At 35.9% G+C, this 24,960-nt stretch overlaps 1 protein-coding gene across 19 annotated transcripts in view; it reads left to right on the top strand.

Moving 5' to 3' along the window:
- MED23 (mediator complex subunit 23) overlaps window positions 1-24,960 on the top strand; it is a 69,158-nt gene that overhangs the window by 19,573 nt on the left and 24,625 nt on the right. For 6 of the 19 annotated variants that reach the window (XM_036318204.1, XM_036318205.1, XM_036318203.1 and 3 more), the window contains 17 exons: window positions 1,797-1,942; window positions 2,951-3,196; window positions 4,605-4,747; window positions 5,989-6,163; window positions 8,403-8,566; window positions 9,608-9,732; window positions 10,603-10,805; window positions 10,894-11,074; window positions 12,022-12,192; window positions 12,591-12,807; window positions 14,193-14,429; window positions 15,633-15,798; window positions 16,370-16,442; window positions 17,232-17,446; window positions 18,063-18,183; window positions 18,916-19,047; window positions 20,873-22,044. In XM_036318204.1, the coding sequence (XP_036174097.1) occupies window positions 1,797-1,942; window positions 2,951-3,196; window positions 4,605-4,747; window positions 5,989-6,163; window positions 8,403-8,566; window positions 9,608-9,732; window positions 10,603-10,805; window positions 10,894-11,074; window positions 12,022-12,192; window positions 12,591-12,807; window positions 14,193-14,429; window positions 15,633-15,798; window positions 16,370-16,442; window positions 17,232-17,446; window positions 18,063-18,183; window positions 18,916-19,047; window positions 20,873-21,040 (2,883 nt within the window). In that variant the 3' untranslated portion in view covers window positions 21,041-22,044. Of the gene's footprint in view, window positions 1-1,796; window positions 1,943-2,950; window positions 3,197-4,604; window positions 4,748-5,988; window positions 6,164-8,402; window positions 8,567-9,607; window positions 9,733-10,602; window positions 10,806-10,893; window positions 11,075-12,021; window positions 12,193-12,590; window positions 12,808-14,147; window positions 14,430-14,455; window positions 14,667-15,632; window positions 15,799-16,369; window positions 16,443-17,211; window positions 17,447-18,062; window positions 18,184-18,363; window positions 18,834-18,915; window positions 19,048-20,872; window positions 22,045-24,960 lie in introns of those variants that run through there. The other 13 variants (XR_004968988.1, XR_004968989.1, XM_036318202.1 and 10 more) reach the window with 9 other exon arrangements.

The following is a 24,960-nucleotide window of genomic DNA, read 5'->3' as shown; positions in this document are numbered from 1 at the left end:
TTCCTTTTTTCCACATTCTTTCCAACACTTGTTACTTCTTTTTGTTGTTGTTGTTTATAGTAGCCATTCTAACATGTATGAGGTGATATTTCATTGTGGTTTTGATTTGCATTTCCTTAGATATCCATGGGAATTTTCCCCCCCAAAATTTTCATTTATTGACTAGTGGCCCGTTGCATGAAGATTCGCACAATAGGCCTTCTTTCCCCTGACTGCCGGCACCGGTTTTCCTCCGGCATCCAGGACCCAGGCCTTTGGTCCGGCCGCAGCAGCGAGGCTTGGCTTCTCCGCTCTGGCTGCTCCCAACCCCTCCTTTTTTTTTTCCCCCCCCAGCTCCTTGAGGGGAGCCCAGGGTGGGCTGGAAACCTGGGTTGCCCCTGGCGACCCAGGCCCCCAGCCATTCCTTGAGTGGAGTACAGGGCCGGTGGGAAGCTTGGCTTCCTCTGTCGCTGGGAGCAACCCAAGCCTCCTGCTTGCTCCAGCTCCAGGGCCGCCACCATCTTCAGTCGTCTTGAGCCTTTGCGCCTGCGTGTGCAAATTAACACATTGTTTGCGGGTAGTTTTTATTGCGCGCTAGCAGGTGGCACGGGCCATTTTTGCTAATTTTTTTGCGCAAATGGCAACATTCAGTAAAATTATGATAACTTTAGTTTACGTATTTATACGTTACCCGCATTCTACCGCTATTCTATAAAAAACATATTAATACGTGTCCCGCGCTCTACTACCAGTCAACGTAAAACATATAAGTAAAACGTATAAATACGTTTCCCGCATACAGTGTGTTAACCGCCATCTTTGTCGGGTTAATTTGCATAGTTGCTCTGATTGGCTGGTGGATGTAGCGGAGTGGCTGAGTGACGGAGTGATGGTTAATTTGCATGTTTCTCTTTTGTTAGTGTAGATTTTTGAGACAGGGAGATAGAAAGAGACATTGATTTGTTGGTCCACTTATTTATGCATTCATTGGTTGATTCTTGTATGTGTCCTAACCGGGGATCGACCCCACAACTTTGGCGTATCGGGATGACACTCTAACCAACAGCTTCCCTGCCAGGGTATTTTATGGAAAATTTTAAATGCACAAAAAAGTAGATTTAATAGAAAGTAAACTCCTAAGAAATATGTTTCTTTTTTCCTTTTTACCTTGTTAATGCTGGACATTTTAAAAACAAATTTTTAAGTTTTATGTTCTCAAAAAGTATATATGTAACTTAGAAATTTTGTGTTTTCAGTATATTTATCACATTCAGTAAGATTTCATAGTGTTTAATTTTTAAAGAATAGACATTTTTAAATGATTGTGAATCCTCTGTAGCAGGAAAAGCTTGGCTAAGCACCTGTGAATTTATTATTTTCTTGGTAAGTCAGAACAATTTTATAATAATAGTTTCAATGTTTCATTGCTGTTTTATCTTCTGATTTATATTACTGAATAATCAAAGATCAATTGGAAGTAAATTAATATAGCATGTGTTTGTTATTTTTATTTATTTATTTTTAAATATATTTTTATTGATTTCAGAGAGGAAGGGAGAGGGAGAGATAGAAACATCAATGATGAATTGTTGGTTGGCTGCCTCCTGAATGCCCCCTACTGGGGATTGAGCCTGCAACCTGGGTATGTGCCCCTGTCCGGAATCAAACCCAGGACCCTTCAGTCCACAGCCTGATTCTCTATCCACTGAGCCAAACCAGCTAGGGCTATAGCATATTTTTAAAAGAGCTATATCAGAAGTAGATTAGTAAAATAGTTTTAATTAGTTAATTTTTCTCTTTCTGAAAATATTTTTTAGTGTATCCCAGTTCCTGATATTAACAAACCTCAGTCAACTCATGCCTTTGCAATGACTTGCATTTGGATTCATCTTAATAGAAAAGCCCAAAATGACAACTCCAAACTACAGATTCCAATACCTCATTCCCTAAACCTTCACCATGAGTAAGTATTTGTAGCTGAACAGTTAATTGTTTTTATTTTATAAGTGGTGGATTATAGACTAATATTATTCTTAGTATTTGTGTAAAGATGGAAATCCCCCCACATTCATTGGCAGTTATGGCGAACATTTAATGTGTATGTCATACCAAGAGAAAGTGACCAATATCTGCATAGAGAACAACTAGAAAATTAATCCTATTTACATTTTATATATATATATATATATATATATGTACACACATATATATATAAAACATATAAATACTTTACTTTTATATGTCTTATATGTACATATATGTCTATATGTTTTACTTGAATTAAAGTTCTTAATTTCCAAAAATAATGTGAACATGTTTCAAAATTTCTTAATACTTAGGATTTCATCATGATCTGACTGAGATGTCTTTCACTCCCTGGGCTGCCAGGGCTGATTGAGCTCATCTGTCTGGTGTGCTCCCTTTCATCATTCTCTAAGCTGTGATTACTCAGAGGTGTCTTTTTAGATAAGGTTGGGCTTCAGTCAGAGGTATTGGGAATAGCTGAACTTCCCACCCAGAACTTCTAAAAAAGACTTCATAAGAGACTATAGGATAGTCAGACTTCACATTTCATTTCGCTTTCATTTTATGAGATACCCCTTAACCATCTTTACATAGTGACATCTATAATGAAGGCATTTCATTGTGCTTAAGCAGATAGATAATAAATAGAACCCTAGTTCATGAATTTGTGAGTTATTTCTTCCTTTCTGAATTTTAGTGCTGTATGTGTAATACATACTTACAAATACTTATTGTTAACTTATAATTACTTAAATTCTTTCTGAAGTGCTACTTATACTTTGATATGTGTTTCTACTTTACGTTTTGGACAGAAACTATAAAACCTGTAGGAATAAGTATAGTATTAGTAAATAATTGCATGAAATTAAACGTTTCTAAAAGTGCAAGTTAACTTCCTGGAAATTATTTGCATTTTTTCCCTCTTTAATGGGACTTGAAATTTTAGGTTCCTACAGCAGAGTCTTAGAAATAAAAGTTTACAGATGAATGACTATAAGATTGCCCTGCTGTGTAATGCCTACTCTACAAATTCAGAATGTTTTACATTACCCATGGGAGCTCTAGTAGAAACTATTTATGGAAATGGAATTATGAGGATACCTCTTCCTGGAACGAGCTGTTTGGCTTCGGCATCTATTACTCCCTTACCAATGAACCTCCTGGATTCACTGACAGTTCATGCCAAAATGAGGTATGGGCTCTTTACTTGGTCCTGTGTCATGTAATTGATACCAGTATAATGTAGACTTGATTTAATGATTATGTGTGTGTTTTATGGTCAAGTACATTTTAAAAAAATAATTAGGGTTTTTTATTATAAAATTATAATTTTTTATTATAGGATTTCTAGAATATAAAATAAACCCAAAGAAAATAATTACCATAATCCCTCCATGAAAAATAAGCATTATAAAGTTTTCGTGTATATTTTGAGTCATTTTTTTCTATCTATAAATATACGAATTTATGGATTTTTTTTAACAAAATGGGCTCTTACTACAATACAATTTTATAACCATTTTTTTCCTCCATATAATCTATCAAACACCTTTTTAAGTTTAATCTTCTTCAAAAATATCTGTTTTAATGGCTACAACAGTCTTTTGTGTGACTATAAATGATTAAAAAAATTTTTTTGTTGTTATTTATTGATTGATTTGACAGAGATCAGTTTATTGTTGCATTCATTGGTTGATTCCTGTATTTGCCCTGACTGGAATCTAACCCACAATCTTGGCATATGAGGACAATGGTCTAACCAACTGAGCTACCCAGCCACGGTTGGCTCTAAATGATTATTTAGCCAGTTCCACATCATTGGACATTGAGGTTATTTTTTAACAATATATTTTTTAATTGATTTCAGAGAGGAAGGGAGAGGGAGACACAGAAGCATCAGTGATGAGAGAAAATAATTGATCGGCTGCCTCCTGCACTCCCCTCAACCCTGGCATGTGCCCTAACAGGGAATCAAACCATGACCTGGTTCATAGCTCGGTGCTCAGCTCTTAAGTATTGGCTCAAACTTCAAATACTATGTAGGTCAATGAGAATTCATCTGTGGGCCTCTAAGTGGGATTTCAGTTCTAGAAAAGACATGCTCTTTTTCAGATAGCAAACACTGTGATAGAATTACAGTCAGCGGTCGCCAACCTTTCGGAACTCCGGATGGTGACCACTGGTTTAGAGCATGTATGACAGAGTTGAGGGAAGCACTGTTAGAACCTAACGTTTGGGGCTTAGCTGTGATTTATTAAGTAATTCTGTAACAAAAGTTAAATTTCTCAAATGGTTTTAATTACATATTTAAAAAAGAAAACACACTGTAAGCATTCAAGCATGTTCTTGTGAGTTTACCCAAAGCCTGCTTTTCCATGAGGAGAGGGATCCTGATGCAATTGGAAGCACCATGGAAACCAGAATAGGTTTTAGGTTGGACAGTGCATCACTACCAGTGTCCTGGCAACTTAAATGATTAAAGTGGGACTGATTCAATTCATATATTTAAGTTCAGATTTATACCAAGTTCCCTACAGGTAACTCCTGTATTTATGTCAAAAATAGGGATTTTTATTTGCTTTCCTTTTGTTTCTCCTCAGCCTTATCCACAGCATTGCTACCAGAGTGATAAAACTTGCTCATGCAAAGTCCAGTGTGGCCTTGGCTCCAGCCCTAGTGGAAACTTACAGTCGGTTATTGGTCTATATGGAAATAGAGTCTTTGGGCATCAAAGGATTTATCAGTAAGCCAGGACCTTCTGATGTTTATAACCATTGATCTATTCATTAATTCAACAAGTACTCTTCTAGGTGCTGGGGATACAGCAGTGTCACTGCCATCATAGAGACTACTGCTAATGAGAGAGACATACAAAAAAACTAATAAATGAAATTGAAGTACATCAAATGATGTCTTTTTAAAAAATATATTTTTTTATTGATTTCAGAGAAGAAGGGAGAGGAGAGAGAGAGATAGAAACATCAGTGGTGAGAGAGAATCATTGATAGCCTGCCTCCTGCAGCCCCCTACTGGGGTTCGAGCCTGCAATCCGGGTATGTGCCCTGACAGGGAATTGAACCGTGACCTCCTGGCTAATAGGTCAATGGTCAGTGCTCATAGGCCAGGCTCAAGTGATAAGTCTTATAGAGAAAAATAAAATAAACAAGAGGGATAGGGTCAGGGTGGTGAGTTGGATTTTTATGTAAAGTTATGGTAAGAAAAGGGTATTGGACTAGTGAGCAGGACGTGATCATTGTTTTCATGCAAGAATCATGGTCCTGTTTGCTTCTTTCTGGTTTGCTCCTGGGACAGCAATGAATACTGAGTCTGACTGGCAGTATGGAAGGCATTTTCCTGCATTGCAGAGGACAGCTTATAATATCTGTTTGCTATTATGTTGTTCTGAATAATAAATACTGTCTAGAATGGAAGTGTTTTTCTGATTCATGGTAATTCTAACTTTCACCAATACAATATAATTTTAATTTTAACCATAGTTACTCTTTTTACTAGATAAAGAGAGTGACTATGAGATCTGAATAAAACTTTCTTATGAGGGAGGAGGGGATAAGAGCATGTGTGATGCAATTTATGTGTTAAAAAGTGAGTCCTCTTGCTTCAAAACATTGGGAACCTTAATTTCATAAAAATAATTTTGAAAATAACTGAAAAGTGAGAACGGTTAGAATAATTTTCTTTTCAGACATACCTTGTGTTTTATTTTTCTAGATGAACTTGATTATCAGTTGTCAAATTGCAGGGGGAAAAAAGCAAACTTGGTATTATTAACTATGATCTGGATTTTTTCCTTAAAATTAAAGTAGAAGTTATAGAGAACATTTGGAAAATATGTGCACTTATATATGCCTCTGTGCATGTGTATTCACAATCAAATCTTTACATAGATTTTACTCAGTGTGACTTTCATGTCTTTTAATGCACAGCTTTTACTAATTGGTGTCTTAAATGATCTTGTTCCTTAAGGTCAGCTTTTGCCAACCGTTTTCAAGTCTCATGCCTGGGGCATCTTACACACACTTCTTGAGATGTTCAGCTACCGGATGCACCACATTCAGCCTCATTACAGAGTTCAGCTCTTGAGTCATCTTCATACTTTGGCTGCAGTTGCACAAACAAATCAGAACCAGCTTCATCTCTGGTGAGCTCACTGGAGATTGTTTTTCTTGAAGATTTATAAGAAACTTTGTTGGAGTTGGGAACTTAAATATTTTTATGTAATGACATTGGTTAACAAAATTATACAGGTTTCAGAGGTTCAATTCTATAATACATTATCTGTATATTTTGTGTGTTTACCGCCCCAAGTCAAGTCTCCTTCCATCACCATTTATCCCCCTTTTACCCTCTTTTACCTATCCCCCCTTTCCCTCTGGTAATCACCATACTGTCATCTGTGTCTATGAGGTTTTTTGTTTGTTTATTTTTTGTTTGTATCTGCTTAATCCCTTCATCGTTTTTACCCAGCCCTGCAACCACCTTCCCCTCTGACAGCTGTCAGTCTGTTCTCTACCTATGAGTCTATTTCTGTTTTATTTGTTAATTTATTTTGTTCTTTAGATTCCACATATGAGTGAAATCATATGGCACTTGTCTTTCTTTGACTGGCTTATTTCACTTAGCATAATGCTCTCCAGGTCCATCCATGCTGTCACAAATGGTTAGGTTTCCTTCTTTTTTACTGCTGAGTAGTATTCCATCGTGTAAATGTACCACAGCTTTTTTTAGCCACTCATCTACCATTGGACACGTGGGCTGCTTCCAAATATTGGCTATTGTAAATAATGCCGCAATGAACATAGGTGTGAATATATTCTTTCAAATTAGTGTTTTGGGTTTCTTCAGACATATTCTCATAAGTGGAGTCACTGGATCGTAAGGCAGTTCCATTTTTGATTTTTTGAGGTAACTCAGTACCCCTTTCTACAGTGGCTGCACCAGTTTGCCTCCCCACCAGCAGTGCACAGGGTTCCCTTTTCTCCATGTCCTTGTCAATATTTGTTTGTTGATTTATTGATGAGACTCATCCTGACAGATGTGAAGTGATATGTTATTGTTGTTTTACTTTGCATTTCTCTGATGATTAGTGATGTTGAGCATCTTTTCATATGTCTATTGCCCATCTGTATGTCCTCTTTGTTTTGTTTTTGTTAATCCTCACCCAAGGATATTTTTCCATTGATTTTTAGAGAGAATGGAAAGGAGTGGAAGAGAAGAGAGAGAGAGAAACATTAATGTGAGAGAGATACATCCGTTGGCTGCCTCCCACACATGACCTGACCAGGACCGGGGTTGAGCCTGCAACCAAGGTATGCACCCTTGACTGGAATCAAACCCGGGACCCTTCAGTCCCTAGGCCAATGCTCTTATCCACTGAGCTAGACCAGCTAGGACATACATGTTCTCTTTGGAGAAGTGTCTATTCAGGTTCTTAGCCCATTTTTTAATTGGATTGTTTGTCTGTTTTTGTGTTGAGTTTTATAAGCTCTTTATAAATTTTATATATTAACCCCTTATCCGATGTATCACTGGCAAATATGTTCTCCCAGAGTCCAGCTTTTTAAACAGAAATTTATTAAGGTAATTGAGCCCTTGCCTTGGGATCTTTGGACTGAGCATAAGTACTTCAAAGGCCTTTGGCATTATGTTCTAACTTAGCCCTTTAGGATACTAGATTTAAAAATACTTTGAATTATGGTTAAAGTGTCAATCATGTCATTTTGATTTTGCTCTAAATGAAAATATATTGCAAGTAAAAATAATGTAATTTTTGAAATACTGTTTATCTAAGTGAAATGTTTTAGTCCTTTAGGCTATAGGTTACCGTTTTCAAATGTGTAAGCATGTCAGGTGGTTTTCACTATAAAATTTGCCACTTCAGGTTTTAAAAAAAATTAAGCAAAGCTCATCTCACACAAAAGAGATTTATGTATTTATTTATTGAAATTAAAGAAGAGCCCTAGCCAGTTTGGCTCAGTGGATAGAGCATTAGAATTAGCCTGCGGACCAAAGGGTCCCGGGTTTGATTCCAGTGAAGGGCACGTACCTTGGTTGCAAGCTCCTTTCCGGCCCGGGCCCTGGTTGGCGCTTGTGCAGGAGGCAACCAATCGATGTGTTTCTCTCACATCAATGTTTCTCTCTGTCCTTCCCTCTCTCTTCCACTCTCCCTAAGGAAAAAAAAAAAAAAAAAAAAATCAATGGAAAAATACCCTCGGGTGAGGGTTGAAAAAAAAGAAGGAAAAAAAATTAAAGAAGGGAAATTCATAGTTTGCATGTTTTCCCATTTTAATTAACCTAGATTAATTTAATTCCATAATTCTGAAAGTTATATGCAAGTTAACTTTTTCATGTTTTTTTATTGTTGTTCTCCCACCTTTCAGTGTTGAGAGCACTGCACTTAGGCTTATAACAGCCTTAGGTAGCTCCGAGTTACAGCCACAGTTCACACGCTTCCTTAACGATCCCAAAACAGTGCTGTCTGCGGAATCTGAAGAACTGAACCGAGCCTTGATATTGACCTTAGCTAGAGCAACTCACGTGACAGGTACAGTGAATCCGCCACCACTAACAAAACAGTGAAATTAGAGTGTGCCATGTCTCTACTGATTATTAAGGGGATGACATGCTAAAAAGATACTTTTTATTTGTTCAAGAAAAAATAGTTGTTTTGATAGCTTCACCATTTCAATCATTGATATAGATTCTTCTGTGTATTGTCACTTTAACCAGGATGAGCATCAGTTTTCAGCCACTTTTCAGTAGTGGTTCCTAAGCTTTTCTCAGGACCACTTTACCCTCTTTTTTAAAAAATATATTTTTAGCCCTAGCTGGTTTGGCTCAGCGGATAGAGCGTCGGCCTGCGGACTCAAGGGTCCCAGGTTCAATTCCGGTCAAGGGCATGTACCTGGGTTGCGGGCACATCCCCAGTAGGGGGCATGTAAGAGGCAACTGAATCGATGTATCTCTCTCATTGATGTCTCTAACTCGCTATCCCTCTCCCTTCCTCTCTGTAAAAAAATCAATAAAATATATTAAATATATATATATATATATATATTTTTTTTATTGATTTCAGAGAGGGAGAGACAGATAGAAACATCAATGATGAGAGAGAATCATTGATCGGCTGCCTCCTGCACGCCCTCTATTGGGGATTGAGCCTGAAACCTGGGCATGTGCCCTGACCAGGAATTGAAACATGACCTCCTGGTTCATTGGTTGCTGTTCACCAGTGAGCAACCCCAGCCAGGCACAATATCTGCTTTCTTAATTCTGTTCTCTTGGCTCAAAGAGTGCTAATACCTCATTGTCAGAGTGAATTAAGTGAGCAATCATGGTAGACTTGTACAGCAATCATATCATTGATGCTCTGTAACTTAAAAAGATTCCCTTTGTCTTTGGTCTTCTTTTCATTTGATTCATATCATTCATATTTAGGTCCTAAGCTGAATATTACTAGTTTAGCAGTAAATGCATTGCAGTGAAATTCTCTCAGTGTACATAGTTATTTGTGACTTCCTCTATGATCTCATGAATTGTGGATATGATCATTTAAATCAGATTATATCTGTTTGTTTTTGTTTAGATTTTTTTACAGGCTCTGACTCAATTCAGGGAACTTGGTGTAAAGACATCCTTCAGACCATTATGAGTTTTACTCCTCATAATTGGGCTTCACATACTCTTAGCTGTTTTCCAGGCCCACTACAGGTAATTTGGTCTTGAATTATATATGAAATCATTCGTCCCCTTTATAATGTTATTCTAGAGAGTTACTTTTGGTGCCAGCCAAAGAAACGTTAGATTTTCTTATTATTTTTTTAAATCTTTGCTATTCCAAAATCTTGGGTTGTTGTTCCTTGTCCTATTCTAGGACTGTATGTTTCTTAAATTTTAATTATTATGGTTTTATCTTATTAGTTAATAGTTGTGAGAATTAATACATTAACTGAAAATTTTTTTTCTCATAGTATTAAAATGCAGAGAAATATAATTTAATGGAGCTTCACAGAATACACATGCTACACTTGAGTGCATTTTAAAAAATCACAGAGAGAGAAAAACTATAAACTTGACTTTTATAATACAGAGAAAGAAAACCTCATCTTCTGCTTTTCAGAGAAAAATTTAGGCACAATGAACATATAACTTCTAATAGGGGTAGACCAGTAGCTCTCAAACTTTTCAGAATCTCCTGGAGGATTGTTTAGATACAGATTGCTGCTAATACTGCCATATTCAGATAACCACTGGATTTTCCTTATAGCGATAGGGAAATATGTAACCAAAGGGCACATAAATTTCTGTTTCTTTTTTTCCAAGGTGAATAGAAGTATCAACAGATTATTAAGAGACTTGGAATTCAGGCTTGCTTTAGGAAATCTAAGAAAGGAGTCTCAGTGATAATCTAGTCAAGTATGCATATTTTCCCAATGTAGAAATTCAGGCCTTGTTACTGAGTTGCTTGAAGCACCAACAGTGTGATACTGTCAGAGTCAAGTCTAGAACTGGTTTCTTAACTCTATAGCCAGTGCTCTTTTTACTACAACCATTGAAGTAAACTTCTGGTCTATCTTTTAGGCATTCTTCAAACAAAATAATGTACCTCAGGAAAGCCGTTTTAATCTGAAAAAAAACGTGGAGGAGGAGTATAGGAAGTGGAAGTCAATGAGCAATGAAAATAACATCATTGCCCACTTTTCTAATCAAGGCTCTCCTCTCTTCCTTTGTCTTCTCTGGAAAATGCTCTTGGAAACAGATCATATTAATCAGATTGGTTACAGGTAAGCCCCAAACCTAGATCTGCATTCCATTTGGCAACCCATTATACCATACAGCAATATAATTTATTTTTTACTCTCTGCTTTCCAGAGTATTAGAAAGAATTGGAGCCAGGGCCTTGGTAGCCCATGTGAGAACATTTGCAGATTTCCTGGTATATGAGTTCTCTACATCAGCTGGGGGTCAGCAACTCAATAAATGCATTGAAATTCTTAATGACATGGTATGGAAATACAACATTGTTACATTGGACAGATTAATTCTCTGCCTGGTAAGAATATGCTTAACTTAATGTTTCTAAGCTGTCTATTCTCTTTTGGGTCAATGTATGTGATTGATAGATCTTCTAAGGATTTAATAAATTTATACTATAATTAAGCATTGCTATCACTTCCCTAAGGAACTAGAGATTTCCCAATTTCTTGACTCATTCGTTCAGTAAGTATGTATTGAATATATACTATGTTCTATGCGCAGATACTCATGTCTGTCTAGAGTAAATAAGACAGACATGACCCTGGCCTTATGATGCTCTAAAAATATGAGCAGTTAGACCTGAGCTGATTCTCAAAGTTTCCCACTAGGGTCAGGAATTTTTAGGTTACTGCATTCCTTTGTAGGTGCTAATAATTAGTACAGTTTGGTAGCCACAGTCAGAACTGAATTTTCTCATAGTCACCCAATATTCCCCAAATGTTTTTTTCTATTGACTCGATTCTATTTCAGGTAAAAACTTAAAAAGATACTGAATTGGGATGGGCAATGCTACATTTGTAAAAATACTATAGTGGTGATATTGGGGGTGGCTTATAGGTTAGCATTAATCTGTTACCTGTGGAGCATAGATATAAAGATGGTTGTAGTCTACCAGGTCTTTCCGATATACCTAGATTGCAGGTTTGATCCCCGGTCAGGGCACATAAAAGAATCAACCAATGAATGCATAAATAAGTGGAAAACACATCAATGCTTCTCTCTCTCTCTCTCTCTCTCTCTCTCTCTCTTTCTTTCTCTTTCTCTCATAAACAAATTTTTTTAAAAGAAGCTACTTTTAAAAAAGATTGTTACGATCTACTAGGGGAAATAATGCAAATCTATAAATCAATAAAAGAAAAGGATAAAATAGAGATATGGTAAGACTTTATTTAGATCAAGTGGCAGAGCCATGCTCTTGCATAGGTTAGACATTTTCATAGAAGTTTCTCTTGTTCTCCAAAGGCCATGCGTAGTCATGAAGGAAATGAAGCCCAGGTTTGTTATTTCATAATTCAGTTGCTGTTACTCAAACCAAATGATTTTCGAAACCGAGTAAGTGACTTTGTGAAGGAAAATTCCCCAGAGCACTGGCTACAGAACGACTGGCACACCAAGCACATGAATTATCACAAGGTACTAATTCAAATTAGTGCTTCCGTTAATCCTTTCTAAGCCGTAGGTGGCTGTTGATTTGGCTGTTGTCTCTGTGGTTCTACTATTTCTCTCTGGTCTCTAAATTTCTTCAAGGTTCTAAAGTATCTCTAAAGTTATGAATAAATTAAAATTGCAGTTTTTGTAGACACGGGTTCATATAGTACAAAATGAAAAGAGTTATTACAAATCCTTTTACACATAATCACTTTGGGCGTATTTTTGGGATAAAAGATTTTTACCAAGTAAATGACTCTTGTTTTCATTGCATTGTAGGAGCAAACATGGTTTCATGTTCTTTTTTAAATGGCAAGTTTATTTAACTCCTTTTTAAGAGAAAAAAGATGCCCTAAACATTTACCATTTTCTCATTTCCACAGAAATATCCAGAGAAGCTGTATTTTGAGGGCCTGGCGGAGCAGGTCGATCCTCCTGTGCAGATCCAGTCACCCTATCTGCCCATCTATTTTGGAAATGTGTGTCTCCGATTCCTTCCAGTATTTGATATAGTAATCCACAGATTTTTAGAGTTGCTTCCAGTCTCCAAATCACTGGAGACTCTCCTAGATCACCTAGGAGGGTTATATAAATTTCATGGTGAGCTTTTTTAAATTTTAATTCCATCTAATAATAAACAAAAGTGGGCTAGGCATGACCATATGGGCAACAGTTGTTCTAAAGATTTTGTTTTATTAAAGTGTTTTGAGGGTAAGTGCCATGCATTGATACCAGGAAGTCTCAAATAGATGACATCAAAATATGAATAGGTAATCATAGCAAATGTATTAAATAGAAAAAAAAGTGATATGTAAGAGATGCCTTATTTTACACAGAGTGTGATTAATTGCCAGAGAGAATAGAGGGAGAAAAGTAATTGTTCACAACAGACCGACGTTACTGGGAACGAATTGGATTTTGGCAGCTTCTTGGATGGATAGCATTTCAACTGTGGTGTATGTGATTTGTATAAACAGATAGGGTGGGGGGGTGGCTGGGCAGAAAGAATCTTCTGGAAAAATCATGAAGGTATTAAAAACAAAACATTTTGAAAACAATAGCCTTATTGGGCTAAATTGAAAATTCATGTATTGTACCTGACAGATCATCTTAAATGCCTGACTGAGAAGTTTGATTTTATAATGCAGGTAATCAAGAATCAACTAGAAGTTATTGAGTAAGATAATGACATGGAAAGCATAAGTGGAAAACATTTATTTTAGATAAATTCAGTTTTAGTTGGCAGCATGTCTTGGAAGAAGGAAGTCATTTCAACGCCTTATGTCAGAAAGCTCAGGTGTATGATGAGTATGTAAACAGGTACGATGGCATTGGAAATGATAAAGAAGGGACAGATAGTCAAGGAAGAAGGAATAGGACTTGGGTAGCTGATTGTGGGGAGATTATCAGAAGAAATTAAGACAACTCTGAAGTGTTAAACCTGGTCTTGGAGCACAGCAGAGTCAGTGACAGAAGCAGGGGAGTCCCAGGGCAGCCACTATGGGGACAATGTGTCTTTTTCTGGGGCGGTTCTTTCTAGACCTTGATCTAAGATGTTTTCCTCCAGTTCAGAAGCTAGAATTGTCTTTTAGCACTACAGAATAGGTATGAAGTTAAAGTCCTTAAAAACACTTTCCGTTTGGATTAGGTGATATGTGCACATGGTGCAGAAGGGTATGCCATAAAATGTCCCATCCCTGTCCTCTAGTAAGGAATGCCTTGGCACATATGTTTCATTTTTTCAGGATATATTTCCAGAAGTGAAATCACTACCTCAAACTGTAATGAATATCTTTAAATACAGATATGTATATTGTTGGAAGCTTGCTGCCTTGTCCTAAAATTAAAATATTCACTGTCTAATTACCCAGCCTGTGAAATAAGTTCATAATCTTCTGAGCTATTTTTGGTAATCTGGAAACAGGATTTGTTTTTCACAGCTGTCGGTAACCAGATCGCATTGTGGTGATCTGTTTTCTTGGCAGATCGTCCCGTGACTTACTTGTATAATACTCTACACTATTATGAAATGCACCTGAGAGAGCGTGCATTTCTCAAACGAAAACTTGTCCACGCGATCATTGGCTCTCTCAAGGATAATCGACCGCAGGGCTGGTGTCTAAGTGACACTTACCTGAAGTGTGCTATGAATGCCCGAGAAGACAATCCTTGGGTCCCAGATGACTCCTACTATTGCAGATTGATTGGCCGACTAGTGGATAATATCCTTTTTATTGTGATTTTCCAGATTCTGTAGAAATAAGTGCATGTATGATTTGTGAGAACATGAGCTGTATTGTCTTTTCAAGGTAATATTTTTATACATTCTAAGACTTCACATTTCCTCAAGATTGTTTCTACTTTTACTTCTGAAAAGTTTTTGAATTCTTAAATTAGAGCATCGTGACAGAGCGGCAGAAATTCACTCCATTAAAATTTATATTTAAAAACAGGCCTTACAAGATTTGTTTCAAAGAAAATAATCCTATTTCTAAATACTAGTAAATGTACTATTGTAGTACATGCATTTGTTTGCTATTGAGGAACATAGAAGTTTGTTGCTTTAAATAATTGAATTTTTAAAAAAATGTTAATAGAAAATAATAAAATTTATTTTCTCTCTTTTTTAGTAAAAAAAAAAGCCACTATACTGGTATTTTTATTTCTTCATTTTGATTTCATGTCTTAAGTTATCAGCACATTATACTTAGTATGTCTATATAGACATTATACTTAGTATGTCTATATACCATGTCACTATTTAGAGCAGTTTTATATAAATGGTCATGATTTATTTCCCTACACAAAGAAACTTATTTTGTGAAGTAAAAGAATTACTTAATATAAAGTAACTCTTTTTTTGTTTATTATTTCAGAGAGGAAGGGAGTGGGAGAGAAAGTTAGAAACATCAATGATAAGAGAGAATCATTGACTGGCCACCTCCTGCACACCCCCTACGGGGGTCCGAGCCCGCAACCTGGGCATGTGTGCCCATGACCGGAATTGAACCCGGGACCTTCTATCCACTGAGCCAAACCGGCTAGGGCTAGTAACTTTCTTATTAATTGTCCTATGACTATTAGAGTGAATAGGTTGATAGTTACAACAGTACTTTGGTTGCATCTATAGCTATCACATCACAGTTATAAGAGCCCACCTATATAAGACCAACCATTTTATATCTTACAGTTGATCACATGGTTGCAATCAGTATATTTGTCATGTCAAGTTTATTTGTATTTGGTTGGTATTATTTGCCTTCTAATCTCTCAGATAAATCACTTCTTGAAGGTTCATAATCAGATAAATTGATAATCAAATGACATGTTTACATGTGAAACATTTTGAAAACTGTAAAGTACTATACAAATGTGAGCCATTAATCTCAAAATGATCCAGTAGTTATTGCTTTAATCATTTGCACCGATGGCTGGCAAGTCTCCTGGTCCATTTCCAAACTGTGACTGGAGATTCAATGAGTTTCCCAATCCAGCAGCCCATGCACTGCATGTTACTTGTGTGGAGCTCATGGCCTTAGCTGTTTCAGGCAAAGAAGTTGGAAATGCTCTTCTAAATGTTGTGCTGAAAAGGTATGTATACTGTTGTATGCAATAAGATTTATTGTCTATTTGTAAAGAAATTGATATTTTATTTGGAACTGTCAGACAAACCTGTTGTCCCAAGGCTGATACACAGTGGATAGTAACTGTCTTTTGGTTCCAGATCTTGTCCTTAAGATATATGTGTAGTAGAGTTAGCCCTAGACAGTGTCAGGAGACCTGGGTTTATTCCTACTTATGTTCTTTATTAGTTGTTTGGCATTTAATTTAGGAATAATGTTAACTTCTCAATACAGACCGTCTTTGAAGAGTCCTTTCTTAAAGACCAACATAAAGAACGGGATAATGATTACAGAAGAAGTATAAATAAATGGAAATAGTCCTTCAGCCCATTGTTAAAGGAAACAACCCAAAACAAAATTCTTATTTTGCTTTTGTTTCTGCATAGTAAATTTTTACTCAATAAAAATCTATTGTAGTTTTATTGGAATAGGTCAGTTGTCAGCCCCTGAATTGTATATGTTCTCAAAAAAAGACTCATTATCAACCACATAAAATGTTTTTATAATTCCACATTTTTATTATTTGTTCCCACTCATAGTCAGCCGTTAGTGCCACGAGAGAACATTACAGCATGGATGAATGCAATTGGATTGATCATCACTGCTCTACCAGTGAGTTAAGCTGTGATTTGTATGTAGTAATGGAATGCAGTTGTTCCTGTGAGTTGAAAGAATAGTATGCCTTTATATAAGGACATTGTGCAGCTAATGAAGTGTTTCATGTTTTTAAAGTTTTCATATTGCTGCAAAAATCTACAGTGACTATTTGCTTTCTGCATCAAATCTAATGAAATATACCTGACTTTTGGGTCCCTACATTCATTGGTCCCATTTACCCATCCAACCTTAGTTTTTACATTAAAATGTAAATATTTTGAACACTTAGTTTGTTAATATCCATGAGAGCCTCTTCTCATGTGACCTCCACGTACGTCTAGTCAGTACCACATGGTTGTCTGTTGTGCTATCTTTGAATGTCAGTAATATTGTCTAACCCTGTGCTCTCCAGACTGCTTTGATTAGGCACCTCTATAAGTCACTTTTTCCTTACCCACCTCCGAAATAATATGTATTTGTTTCTGAGTTACACATGTGTATCAGTAGTGTCTGTGTGGTAAATACTGTTAAAGAAGATTTACTGTATAGTCAATATCAGGTACTAAGTGAACAGGCAGATGCGTTTATGGAACCCTCTAACTCACAAGCATAATATTGACTTATTATGAAGCCACCCACTTTTGATTGTAAAATCTCCATTACACAAAAACACAAGCTGGATAAGTAGAAAACATTAAAGAATGAGAAAGTGCTATTATTTTAGGGGTGGGAGTGTGAAAATGAATATGGGGTGGCATACTAGATACGTGATATTTTTCATCAGGCTTTCCTCTGGTTTTAAAGGAGCCATATTGGATTGTCCTTCATGATCAAATTGTGAGTGTCATCAGTAGTCCCAGCTTGACATCTGAAACCGAGTGGGTTGGCTATCCCTTCCGCCTCTTTGACTTCACTGCTTGTCACCAGTCGTACTCCGAGATGAGCTGTAGCTACACGTTAGCTCTAGCACACGCTGTGTGGCACCATTCTAGCATTGGGCAACTTTCTCTCATTCCCAAGTAGGTATTATGATTTTTAAAAGAAATTTTACTTTTGTAATTTCGTTTTTGTTTTGTTCTTTAAACTCATGTACATGTAAGGTATATATCTCATTCAGTAGAACAGCTTGGAAAGTAAGAGTGAAGTAGAATTTCTAGATAATCAGAAAACCTTTTATTTCAGAATTGTTTGAAAAAAATGTAATTTGTATGTGCAAGTAATAATTTGGTATCTAGTTTTCCATTACATTTAGGGAGGCTTTTCCTAGAATGTATTCCAAAAGTTGCCTTTTGAACTGAATAACTGATATCAACCTATTTTCTGATTATTTACCTTAACTATAAAATTGGTATTATCTAGATTCAACTTTCTTGAGAATGGCATTTATATTAGACTGGTTATGCACCTCTGTCATTCAGTAATTTTATTTTTAATAATGACTTTAATCTAAATTTATTTCAGTAATCAAATAAAAATAAGAGCCAGTGAGAGATATGAGAATAATTAAAAATAATTAAATTTGAAGAAATTAAAAAAAAACTTACGATTTTGCAAATATTGGAGTAGACAGTATTAACAAAATTCAAACAATTCACTGATTTCAAATCACAATAAATTATTATCTTCAAATTTTAGGTTTCTCACTGAAGTACTTCTTCCTATAGTGAAGACTGAATTCCAATTGCTTTATGTGTACCATCTTGTGGGACCATTTTTACAAAGATTTCAGCAAGAGAGAACTCGGTGTATGATAGAGGTAAAATATAATCTGGGTTTTCTGTGATAAAATTAAGTTCTAAAATATCTATTTGGGTTTTTTTCCCAATGTTTTCCAAACTTTGTATCATAATCCATTAGACTGAAGTCAGCTTAGTAGGAACAGAGAGTGGTTTTGGAGGACTTAGCGTACCCATGACTTTAGAATAACTATGATGAGATTGGTGTGGGATGTGTTGAATTGGATGTGCAGGGAGAAATACCCATCTTCAAGGTTGAGAAGAAAGTTAAGGATGGAGAAATGCATTTGAGAACCTGCACTACAGTAAAGAAGAATTAATTAAAATCATGGGAATGGATGAAAATCACCTATAACGAGTACAGAGAAAAGAAAATGAGCCAGGAATAGAACCTTAAAGTATAAGCCACCAAATAGAACTAAAGGTACAATCTAAAGTATCCCTGAGGTTGCGATTATCCCAGAAATTGAGGTATGGTTTCCTGAAAGGGGATCGTCTGTCTCTTAATTTTAAGAAAAATTAACAAACTGTAAAGAGAAATTTCATTTATACCCTGTTGGGGCATTTTATAGCACTCTCGAATCCACTGTAATGCAGGTCATGTCATATTTCCATGCACACAGTTTGTGTGGTCAGTGACAGTTCTATAAACCTGTTATCCCTCTGTGCTAGTCTTGGAATGGAGTCCAGCATATCATGCTGAATTATTGAACCATTTTTGACATAAATAATTTTATGTCATTTTTAACTAGATTGGTGTGGCATTTTATGACATGTTGCTGAATGTAGACCAATGCAGCGCCCACTTAAATTACATGGATCCCATCTGTGACTTCCTATACCATGTGAAGTATATGTTTACTGGTGACAGCGTAAAAGAGCAAGTAAGTTAATTACTTTTGATGATGTTTAGTTTAGAAACCTTAACATATGGTGATATACTTATTTGTTTGGGTGAGTGGTTTTGTTTATTTTGTTTTAAGGAGAAAAGGTTGATATCAGTCTCTTTTAGGCTACATGAGCATATTATTCGGGATATAATATTAAAGTAAAAGTAAATACATGTTATAATTTCTTATATTTTCCCCTTGATATTTGCAACGAGACATCTGAAAAAGACCTAGGGGAGTTGATTAACAGTAATTTCATTAGGAAGAAACAGTACAGTATTGCTACTGAAAAGACCAGACAGGTGTTGTGTTACGTGAAGGAGGTCCTACTTTTTCTGGACAGTGATTAGGATACGCTATGGGAACATCTGACAACTTGCAGCATAACCAGAAGACTAAAGCCAGGAGAGTCCAGAGAGTGATTTCTTGAAGGGCATTTGAAGGAACTGGGAACGCTTGATTTGAACTTTAAAAGTCTTAGTTGTTTATGTCCTTACTATTTGGAGGGTTGCCATTTGCATTCAGTATTAGATCTGTTCTGTGTGACTTCAAAGGACATATAAACGCTGGTGAAGTTAAAAGGAGGTGCATTCTGACTCAATATAGGAAGAGCCACTTCCTAGTAGAGCTGTCTGAACATGGAAATTACCTCCTTGAGCTGTAACTGAGTTTCCTATCTGTAGGAAAGTCTTGCCTGTTTCAGAAGGAGAAATTAAATAATCTCCCCTCCATACTTCAATGTTACTTCCTTCTATAATGGCCAACAGAGGTAAACTGATATAAAAACATATGAATCCTAGTCTGTTGGATTCGTCCCTTGCAGCTGGGGAGGGTGTTGACTCTTGTATGCCTCAGCAGAATTCGTCAAGGAAAGTTGAGTGGGAACCAATACAGGCATGCTTTATTTTATTTATTTATTTTTTAAGTATATTTTTATTGATTTCAGAAAGGAAGGGGGAGAGAGAGAGAGAGAGATAGAAACAATGATGAGAGAGAATCATTGATTGGCTGCCTCCCATATACTCCACACTGGGGGTCAGACCTGCAACCCAGGCATGTGCCCTGACTGGGAATCGAACCATGACCTCCTGGTTCATAGGTTGATGCTCAACCACTGAGTCACACCAGCCGGGCTCAGGCATGCTTTATTTAGCATATCCTTAATATTTGGGCCTAAGGCACTTTGACACGAGGTAATTACAGAAAGGAAAAATTAATAATGGGCTGATCTTTCCTGGCAAGGTCAAGGAGCATTTGAGTAAAGAAAACTGTGAAACTGCTTGATGTATTTATTTCCTTGAGGGGTTTTGAGTAAGAGTAGATCTGATATATAGTTTGAATTTCAAGTATAAATCAGAATTTTTAAAAATTAGATTTGTAGATATATGTTACAAACATGTTATTCAAAGAACTTCAGAATGTAATTGTGCTTCATGCTTCTGTGAAGATGGCATTTTAAAAGGATGACCACCTATTGCATGTGTAATATTTTCATTGTAAATTATACTAGCTTTTGGCAGTAGGATTTCTGGCTAGCCAGGTAAGTATATGTGTTTTTGTAAACATATGGTTATATACATAGATATATGCATATACACATAAATATACATATATAGAATGTGTGTGAGGAAGAACACACAATTTTTCTCATGTGAGAGAAATAATTTTATCTGCTTTTGTTAAAACACAAAGCATAAACTTCCTCATCCATCCCACTCCCTAGTATATTGTCTCAGGATATATATTAATCGCTTCTTTAAAAGGTGGGAAATTAAAGTTTTCTGGTTAAAATATTTTTTCATGTGTTTCCATTTTTTAGGTAGAGAAGATTATCTGTAATTTAAAACCAGCTTTAAAACTTCGTCTTCGATTCATCACACACATTAGCAAGATGGAACCAACTACAGTACCTCCACAGGCCATAAATAGTGGGTCTCCAGCCCCTCAGTCTAACCAGGTGCCAGTGTCTTTACCAGTCACTCAGTGAAGTCAGCATGCACCGTGGTGCAATGGAAATACATCTGTCTTTGAAAGTGGACTCAAACCTATTAAATCTGAACATAATCATTGCTACATAGTGATGTAGTAGAGCAGTGACGTTCAGATTGTTTTATTTTGATTCAAATGGTGAATCTATTGACACTTTATAACTCCCATCTCCTTGTCTATACTTACGTCTCTAAGAGATCAAGTAGACTATATGTTGTCCATATGCATAATGACTTACTAGAGTTGCCTAGGAACACTTATGTCTCTAAGAGGTCAAATAAACTACATATTGTTCATATCCATAACAATTTATTAGAGCTGCCTAGGAACATTGAGGTGTCTGTGATCAAAAGACTTTTATTAGATACTCTCAATCTTTCCTAGTCTAGCCATTGGTTTGGTTTTATATTTTATAATTAATGACTTATTCATTGTTTTAAAGGTACTACATATGTAGTAGTTAGATCCTTTTATATATATAAATTTCTTTTGGTGTGTCTTTGGGATAAGAGATTTTTGTCAAAGAACTGAAAATTTCATTGCATTGCAGAAGTAAACAGTTTCATATTCTTTTTAAATGGCTTAGAATTTTTATCATAGATTTTCAAGTAAATAAGCTAATGTTTCTAATCAAGGTAGTTTGGCAAGTTTTTGCCTTTGCTATGGACTTGAACTTTACTGTATGAAATGAATTGGAAGTTATGTAAGTAGATAACATAGCTAGAAATGCACAAACTTAGTAAATTCATGTTTAAATGGTGATTCTCCAATCTCTGTTTTTTAAAATAATTACTTTTCCAGATTGACACTTACCTAGCAAATGATGTTATTCTTTGAATTTTTATAATCTTAAAATTTTTAACTATTTATTTTTTAAATGCAGTGTACATTTTGGTTCTTTAGGGTTTATTAAATTTTGAGAGACTTAATGTTAATTTTGGAGGGAAATGGCATTAAGATTGTAAAAGACTACAAAAAAATTAGTAAAATCTGTTAAATGAATACATTGTGTGATTGATTACTCAATTTGAATGAGCATCTGTTGTGTGCCAGGCAGTGTATTGGCTGGGTTATAAGAGAGAGAGACCTGGGCTACTTCCATGAGTTGTACAGTACAGCTGGTATCTGACATTGACCTAGGTATTAAGGGTACTAATTTTAAAAAAAATTAGTACTGATTAAAATAAAAATGAACTACCCAGGCCGGGTAGCTCAGTTGGTTAGAGCACTTTCCCAATAACCTAAGGTTGTGAGTTTAATATCCAGGCAGGGCACATACAAGAATCAGCCAGTAAATATATAAATATGTTGAATAACAAATCTCTCTCTCTCCCTCTCTCTCAAAAATCAATAATAAAAAAAAAAATTAGTGAAGTTTAACCAACTATACTTCAATTTTTTTTTTCCAAATACATCGTCCTAGACCTTACCTTCTTCATGGTTCATATTATTATAATCACTACATTTTTTAAAGTTGGTTTTAGAGAGAAAGAAGGGAGAGAGAAACATCGATTTTTTTGTTCCACTTAATTATGCAGTCATTGGGTTGATTTTTGTATGTATCCTGATTGGGAATCAAACTCGCAACATTGGCATATCAAGCTACCTGGCCAGGGCTTATAATCACTAAATCTTTATTTGCCATGCAATTCAGCTTAATATTTATATAATAGTATAAGTAATTTTTCTTAGTAATATTGTTAAAATTCTCCAGAAATTTTATGCTAGAAATGAATTCAAGTGTTTCTCTTAACAGAGTCTCAATATAGTCTCACTACCTCAAGGAATATATTGCTTTGAGATCCTAAAATGGGAATAATTATGAACTGGTATTATACAAATAGAATAAAGGAAGTGAAAATATCACTTTTTCAAGGATATGTACATTCCAGTTCATTTATTAACAATTCATTTTTTCTTCTTTAGCTTATAAAAAAAGGGGGAATATGATTTTCCCCAAATGGGTTTTTTAAAGAATTATTATTAACCAGAGACATTAATAGAAGGCAGATGCTTTATTTGGATTTATTCTGAAGGGGGAAAATGCCTTTATATTCATTACATCCTAAAGGTTTATTTTTAATAGTACCTTTAAAGCCACTCAGTCCAGTAGGACTTTCTGCAGTGGTGGAAAGACTATCTGTGCTATTCAGTACAGTAGTTAGTAGCCCAAGTGCCTACTGAGCACTTGAAATGTGGAACTGAATTTTAAAGTTTATTAAGCTTTAATTTAAGTAACTACATGTGATTACATGTGACAGTATACTCTAAAGCATGATTCAGCATAATTGCTCTTATCTAAAAGCAATTCAGTAAAATATTTATCTTACAAAGTGCATATGTCAACGGTTAGTTAAAAATTCTAAGCTGCATATGAAAAATCAGATGTTAGAGGAGGCTCTGACATATGGCTGAGTTGTTTGTTTTTTTAAAACATATTTTAATTTCAGAGAGGAAGGGAGAGAGAGAGAGAGAAACACCAATGATGAGAATCATTGATTGGCTGCCTCATGCATGCCCCCTGTTGGGAGTCAAGCAGACAACCTGGGCATGTGCCCTGACCAGAAATTGAACTGTGACCTGGTTCATAGGTTGACGCTCAGTCACAGAGCCACACCAGCTGGGTGACATATGGCTATTTTAACAACAATACAGATCCTTTCATGGGCCCTTCCTCACTGCAGAGCCCACGTGAGTTCTGTGGAGAAGGGGAAGAGTTTGTTTCCTTGGTTTTGGTTATAGTTTACTCTCATTTATTTTTTCCACCTCCTCACTGTATTCCAGAGCGAAGATGAGCATTTTAGGATGTTTAAAGATTTCAGCAAATGAGACACACTGTAATTGTCATGAGTGAGGGCAGCATGTTAGGAAGTCACAGGTCATTTTGGATGAAATCTCTGTCTAACTTAGCAGATCTTAGAAATAATAGCCATTTGATTTCTTTCTTCCACCTCCTAAAAGACTACCATGCTTAAAATACAAACCAATGTTATGCTTGAAGTTTAGAAAAAGTAAAAGGTCATCTGTCATTAATGGACTTGGAGATTGCCCAAGCCTTATGATTACCCATTTTACAGATGAAGAAACCAGAGCCAGAGAGTTTAGCTTCACCAAGGTCTCACCAGTGTTTGGGGGATGATGATTTCACTGTGGCTTTTAAAATCTTTATAGTAGTTTTAAGCCGGATGGGTGTGTGTGTGTATTTTGCATATATTTAGAAATATGTAGACATGATAGTACCTTATATAAAGAGAATTATAAAAATCACATCTTTTTAAAAATATATATTTTTATTGATTTCAGAGAGGAAGGGAAAAGGAGAGAGAGAGAAAGACATCAATGATGAGAGAATCATTGATTTGCTGCTTCCTGCACACCCCTCACTGGGGATCGAGCCTGCAACCTGGGCATGTGTCCTGACTGGGAATCGAACTATGACCTGGTTCATAGGTCAATAATGCTCAACCACTAAGCCTCACTGGCCTGGCTAAAAATCACATCTTTTGAACGTGGAAATACGGTCCATTTTCAAATGTGGTACCTTTACCTCCTGATAACAGGAGTCCCACTATGTAGGTGTGTGTTTTTTGCCATTTAATGTTTTTTAATTGCAGTTGACATACAACATTACATTAGTTTCAGGTTTAGCTTTAGGTGTACACCCAGTTAGACATTATATAATTTATTAAGTGACTAGACATTATATAATTTATTAAGTGATTAGATAATATATAATTTAAGTGACTTAGTAAGTGATTAGACATTATATAACTTACTAAGTGATCATCTTAATAAATCTTGTACCCTTCTGACACGATACGTAGTTATTAGCATATTATTGACTGCATTCCCTATGCTGTACTTTACATCACTATGTCTATTCTGTAACTACCAATTTGTACTTCTTAATCCCTTTAC

The sequence above is a fragment of the Myotis myotis genome, unplaced genomic scaffold (genome assembly GCF_014108235.1).
Source record: "Myotis myotis isolate mMyoMyo1 unplaced genomic scaffold, mMyoMyo1.p scaffold_m19_p_7, whole genome shotgun sequence".
NCBI lineage: Eukaryota > Metazoa > Chordata > Mammalia > Chiroptera > Vespertilionidae > Myotis > Myotis myotis.
This window is presented reverse-complemented; position numbering and strand designations above follow the sequence as displayed.